Here is a 6,518-nt window from a genome sequence, read left to right as displayed (position 1 = left end):
ATTTATTGCTTTATTATTGTCTGTTGTAGCTTTTGGGTTTACAGTAGTTTTTGTGACCTTCCTTCATAAGTCTTATTATTATTACTATTATTGTTATTAACAGGGTATTAGTGCTTTCATCGTTCCAAAGCCTATTGAAGGATTATCGCTAGGCAAGAAGGAGGATAAACTGGGCATCCGAGCAACTTCCACAACCTACCTCATCTTTGAAGAATGTAGAATTCCAAAAGAAAACCTTCTAGGGGAACCAGGATTTGGATTTAAGATTGCAATGGTAATTGAAGTTTCATGTCAATATTATTATTAATGCATCAGTTCTAAGTGATGTTGGTTCAGTTTTTCTCCAAGAACGATATTAGAAAAACATTGTTTTTATGACTTCCTTGTATATAAACATAATATTCTAATTGCTTTTTCCTTCATAAAAAAAATGTTTATGTAATTTTGGATTTAAATTAGGGTTCTTTTTTAAATGTAGTTCAGTCAAGTGTTAAAACATAGGGCCCGTTCGAGCAAAAAACGCCAACCATATTCCGTTTATTTCACTGGGTAATCGCGCTGAGCACTCAGCGGGTGGTCGACAGTTCGAGCAAGTTTTAGTTCACGGTAAATACGTGTAACGAAACTACTCCGGAAGTAAATTTCAACTTATCCCATGGTCAACAACCCATTCTTTCTTTACTTGCTGCTGCTATAACCGGCCCACGTACACACAGCGCGGCACGGTGGAACGATAATGTAGCTCAATAATTTATAATGGCTGCTTTAAAATCTGTACGTAGGCTGGTTTATGTCTCCGAATAATGGTAAATCTACAAATCAATCGCGTAGCTTAGCTATATATGACTTAGCTATATATGACTTCGTCGTGCATTTGTGAGGAGGCGAAGGAGAGCTGCAACCACGCCTGGGCCGTTAAACCTATTGAATTTGGCGCTAGGTTGTGGGCAAAACTTTTGGAAAAACAATTAAGGTTGATTTATCATCGCCTCCGGCTCCATGGTCATTCCATACACGGTATTCTACCCAGCAATTTGGTGGTCAAAGTTGTAGCGGATAATCCAGATGGAAAGGTAATTAGACTAATGTCCGAGTGGTTTTAGAAAGTGTGTACCGGTGAATTAACTGGTGAATCGCACGGATATTTTTTCGCTCGAACGGACCCATAGAGGATACTAATACCTATTTAACTATGAGTTAATGTTACTTGCTTATTGGTGTACTTCTATAAATAATTCTACCAGATTGGTTGACAATAAAACTACTCTTCATTAGGTATTGTTGTAATTAACATGTTTTATATTTTATTTATATTTTTGCAGACAACTCTTGATGCAGGTCGGATAGGAATTGCTGCGCAAGGAGTAGGCATTGCACAGGTTGGTTCCATAAATTGCAATATTTTACTCGTGGGAGGAGGGTGTCTGCATTCATTTTATTTGGGAATAAACATTTTTACAATCTGATAGTGCCAGTACTCGCTGGGTGTGCAATCCCTTTCAAAGAACATTGGCACCTCGTTAGGGAATCTCTGGTATCACCACTGCTTTTTGCTTGTATAATACTTTGTGTTTAATGTATTGGCTTTCAAACATTATTTCTTACAGGCTGCCCTGGATTGTGCCCTGGATTACTCAGCCAAGCGTGAAGCGTTTGGAGCGCCGATCAACAAGATGCAAATGGTGCAGGCCAAGCTCGCCGACATGGAGGTGAAAGTTCAAAGTTCACGCTTGCTGACCTGGCAAGCTGCAGCATTCAAGGATGCAGGACTCAATTTTACAAAAGTAAGAGTGTGATTGAGAAATTGCTGTAGCACTCACCATCTTCTGTATCTCCTATATATTCTCAGTCATTCTAAAGAATATTAATGTGTTTGTCTTGGATAAATGACAGAGAAAAACTACTCCATAATGGCTGAAACAACATTGTTTTCTCAGTTGCAACACAACATGTCGACAAGGATGCGAAGCTCCGCCCACAAAGTCACGAAAACCTTAGACAATAGCGGCTAGACTTACCGAGTTAGCGAAGACTTTCTTTGCTATCAACCTTCTTTAAGAAAGAGAATTCAGGGTAGGCGGTATGCAAATGAATCATATATTCATAGTGTTAATCCATTTCAAGGAACATGGCGGGAAAATTGTAGTAAAAGCCACTGTATTTCACTCCCAAAGGAAGAGGGAAAAGCCGCATTCAGTCAACCTTGTTGTCGGCAAAGGCCAAGTCGCATTGATGCGCACTGCATAGACATCTAGACCTAGGCTCACGTATGTTTCGCGTTTAAACCAGCTGTCTAAGGAAATTAGTTATCTGTCAATCAAATCTCGTTGAGATGTTAATTACAGTGTGGTTTGGAACTTGCATAGTGCATAATGGTGTGTTCTGTTTTCTATTAGGAGGCAGCAATGGCAAAGCTAGCAGCATCAGAGGCAGCCACATACAATGCCCATCAGGTAAAATGAAATTGTTAGGTCATTGACTTTCTACTTAATGATTTATGACTAAATATGGTAATAATATTTTGAATTATATTAGATGTGATTTGGTAGGTTTTTCTGCTAAAGTTAACAATGGCTCTGTGCATATGAGATTATAAAACAAATATTATGATTGCCTGAATGATATAAGTGTACTTTTTCAGGCTATACAAATTCTTGGTGGAATGGGATACGTAACGGACATGCCAGCTGAGCGCCACTACCGAGATGCCCGCATCACAGAGATATATGAAGGCACGAGCGAGATCCAACGACTTGTCATTGCTGGACAACTCTTAAAGGAGTTTGCTCAGAAAGCTTAATTTATATATACTGTACTGTAAAAATATTAAAGCAATCCCTGATACAGTACCATGGTGTATGTACCAGTAATTATAATTTGGTGGGACACAATAATGCATTAGCTGATGGCAGGAGTTATGGTGGGCGACGCCACCCAGTCTAAAGCTAATTTCATGGCCCTGCACCAATGTTATCACCAACCCACACTTAGTTTTTTACAGCTATAAATCCTGCTGATGGAAGAATCATATGGGAAGTTAATTTGAACGGGCACATCAGTGGGATTGAGGATGGAATGGGATTAGATTAGGGAAATACAACACTGATTAAAATATTTTGTGATAATAGTAACATTACTTGACATCTTGTCAGTTTGTGCTGATGAAATTTAGTCTGTTCCATATTTCTCAGACCACTAACCAGGATTCCTTGCGTGGTGGGGATAATCTATAAGAGCCAGAGCTCAAGGGGTACATAGATGGCCTAGACGAGGTCCATGAAAAGAGTTGTTATAGGAATTCTGACTTGTAAATGATGAATTTAATCATTTTGATTTTCTGATGGAAGTAGGAGAATGATTTGGTTCATTAGAGGTGTGGTCAAACCAGAAACCCAAACTGGTTGAAGGCCTTTTGCTTAGATGGCTTGTACAGTATGTCACTGACATTTCCCTAACTTGATTTTCCAGATACATTATATTGAATGGTGATTAATAAAGTTTATTTTAAATAAATGGCATAGCTATGAAAAAAATGTTTTCTTTTAGATAAGTAATTCCAATTCTCTAATTTTCAAATTAAATTTTTAAAAAGCAGTTGTGTTTCAAAATGTATACTCATGGACATTGATATTAAATGTGATTTGGAATGGAGGATTTAGATGTTTCAAAATATTTAATTCTATTGGGGCATATTTAATCATACTGTATTTATAGAATAACAGTGCTGTATAACTTTCATGACTGATGAAAAGGCTATTGGTACAATTAACTTAATTTTCCTCAAGTACAGTAATATTATTTATATTAGGTTGTTTGGTCGACATGTGGCCCGAGTGATTTTGTTGTGGCCCACCAACCTGACACTGAACATTGGTAAAAGCACACACTGGAAAATGTTTGGGTGTGGCCCACAGTGGTAAATAAAAAATTCACGATTTTCAATATGTATTTATTTTCCTTTTTGAAAAGTACTGGGGAGTGTTTGTCCTATTCATGCCCAGTAAACACGCAACTGTCCCTTATTAACATTTAACAAAATGGTTTGCCACTGGTTGTTTATGAAATTAATACATTAGAAAGACAAATTTGGAACAAAAATATGATTGGAATGATTTAATTACTGTATTACTTAGGGAACACAATGTATCTGATATTAATTGTTATTGTTGTGATGGTTTGCGTCAGGAGAATCAAATATAGGTGTAATTTTGCCCTACCTGAAGTGGAAATGTACTGAATACTCTTCAGTACGTGTGAAAACAATTGTGAAAAAAATCGCAAGTTGTTCTCGGGTGGGACTCGAACAATGCATCTGTCTAAAGTAAGTAAGTAGTAATTGAATAATTTCAAATAAAGGTAAAATCTTTCCCTCCTTTACCCTATTCATAATAGCATAAATAATAAAATAATCATAGAAAATGCAAAATTGACATCTAGTATTGATAAAAATTTGTTGACTATAAATATGTAAGTACTGGTATGTTTTCTAAGACCCTGAAACATAAAATACCAAAATTAATGATAGTTCTCAAAATTATGCTAAAGGCATTCATGATCTAAACTTATTAAATTAATTGCATATAGATGCAAAGTTTTATCAAATCAAACCAAACCATTAAATAATTAAAATTAAATACTTTAGATTGTTATAATCCAAATTGTTGTTTGTATTTGTTCAAGTGCTCAAACGTTATTGAGCATCCTCCACACACAATGACAACTGCAGACTGAATTGCGCCCCGTAACTTGCTCTGCTGTTGAAGCTTGGGAACAATATCGCTGTAGATGCCAGCAAGAGCAGCACCACATGCCGGTTCAACAAGAATTCTATGATCATCTGCAAGAAAAATGTCTCAATTCAGCACCATGATGCTGCAACTTATGTGTTATTCCACTTTTCCATAAGAATCACTGAAGAAAGTAGTAATAAAACAGGTATCCAAGTAAATTATGTTGCTTGGAAACAGAATTGCAAGATAATTTAACTTTTTGGAATTGTGCGTTTCCAGTATAATCTCTGAAAAAATAGTAGTACTACTACCATGATGATATATCCATGAATGCGAATGACTTAAAAAAGTGGTGGTTGTGGTGACAACTTGTGGAAGTACAGTTCAAACGCCATCGGAATAGCATTGTGTTACCTGCGGTTACTTGGGGATCGGATTCATCACTAGCCAATAATCAGAGGGTCAGTGAACTTGTGGTTAAGACACCAGCCTAGTTATCTGGAGGTCGTCAGTTGGATTGCCACCCGAATCACTTTAGATTTTTTACATAGTATGATAACAGTATGATTGTATTATTTCTCCTGATGCAAAACACTATCGGAATAAAATTTATCTTTACCTGTGAATCTTAGACATGCTTCAACAGCATCCTTATCAGGTACCACAACAGAATGGATCTCATGCTCACTGTGGTAATCAAAGGCTTGCTGGCAAACTGTCAGTGCACCGAGAGACTTAGCAACACTGCATGTAGAGAATATATTATTACAAAGTGTATATAATATTGGCTATAACTTAAATTTGCTTATCTTTATTGTTAAGGTCAAAGTGTGCGCTCACTAATATAGTCGTTCTACTGTCTAAATGTCCACTACCATTGTCATCCTTGTTGTCTTCCACATTGTCGATGCCATTGCAATTGTTTAAAATTTTAATTATTACCTCCACCACAGGAGGTTATGTATTCACTGCTGTCTGTTAGCAACATTATGCAAAAACTGAAGATTAGATCATAATTTTTAGTAGAATGGTACATGATAATGTAAAGAAAGAGATGATTCAATTTTGGGAAGAAAAGGACAAAATCACAGAAATTCAATATTTTACCCTCAAACATAAAGAAAATAGTTGAATCGCCCATAACTGGCCAGTGTATTGTTTAGTATTCAGGTACAGGGCAGAGGTATGCACTATATGGAGTGAATGCTCCAGTTATTATTCTTGCTATCATAATAATTTTACTATCATTACTTACCTGGTTATATCAGGCAGTGTAACTAACTTTCCTTTATTAACAGCAGCATTGAAACAATCTGCACCCACTGTTTCAATAGCAATTACCGGTACATCATTCCATCTCACTCTCTTCAACCCTTGGATGACACCACATAGTAGGCCCCCACCACCGACAACTGTAAAAACCACGTCCGGCTTCAACGGAATGTCGTCTGCTATTTCCTCAATCATTGAAGCATGACCCTCCCTGTTGGTACAAGTTTATAAATAGGAAGAATCTATATTAATAATAAATCTTACTCTATATAAATTATTATTATTATTTTAAATTATAAAAAGGTAGAGATGAAATCTGCAAGTAAAAAGAGTTGCTCCACCAGGATTCAATCAATCTTTATTCCACATCTTTTTTTTATAACAAATAACACAACAGTTACAAATTTGAAATTAGTGGAAAATGGAAAACCATGACAAGCAAAGAACTCAACTGTGGGTCCCTCTAAATAAATAAATAAATAAATAAATATATATATATATATATATATATATATA

General features: G+C 36.2%; 2 protein-coding genes across 4 annotated transcripts in view; one reads left to right on the top strand and one right to left on the bottom strand.

The window, feature by feature from the left end:
* Nucleotides 1-2,927, top strand: part of LOC117118437 (short-chain specific acyl-CoA dehydrogenase, mitochondrial-like) — a 12,232-nt gene extending 9,305 nt beyond the window's left edge. The window contains exons 6-10 of one of the 3 annotated variants that reach the window (XM_033263029.1): nucleotides 104-274; nucleotides 1,323-1,379; nucleotides 1,608-1,784; nucleotides 2,397-2,453; nucleotides 2,642-2,927. In XM_033263029.1, coding sequence (XP_033118920.1) covers nucleotides 104-274; nucleotides 1,323-1,379; nucleotides 1,608-1,784; nucleotides 2,397-2,453; nucleotides 2,642-2,800 — 621 coding nt within the window. In that variant the 3' untranslated portion in view covers nucleotides 2,801-2,927. The remainder of the gene's footprint in view (nucleotides 1-103; nucleotides 275-1,322; nucleotides 1,380-1,607; nucleotides 1,785-2,396; nucleotides 2,454-2,641) is intronic. The other 2 variants (XM_033263028.1, XM_033263030.1) reach the window with 2 other exon arrangements.
* Nucleotides 2,928-2,963: 36 nt separating this feature from the next.
* Nucleotides 2,964-6,518, bottom strand: part of LOC117118434 (L-serine dehydratase/L-threonine deaminase-like) — a gene marked incomplete in the record, with an annotated part of 7,441 nt that continues 3,886 nt past the window's right edge. The window contains 3 exon segments of the mRNA XM_033263024.1: nucleotides 2,964-4,837; nucleotides 5,350-5,474; nucleotides 5,986-6,213. Of these exon segments, the coding sequence (XP_033118915.1) occupies nucleotides 4,647-4,837; nucleotides 5,350-5,474; nucleotides 5,986-6,213 (544 nt within the window).

The sequence above is a fragment of the Anneissia japonica genome, unplaced genomic scaffold (assembly GCF_011630105.1).
Source record: "Anneissia japonica isolate Jap-2015-1 unplaced genomic scaffold, ASM1163010v1 scaffold695_len1296351_cov181, whole genome shotgun sequence".
Taxonomy (NCBI): domain Eukaryota; kingdom Metazoa; phylum Echinodermata; class Crinoidea; order Comatulida; family Comatulidae; genus Anneissia; species Anneissia japonica.
The sequence above is the reverse complement of the archived record's forward strand: the minus strand, read 5'-3'. Positions and strand labels throughout refer to the sequence as shown.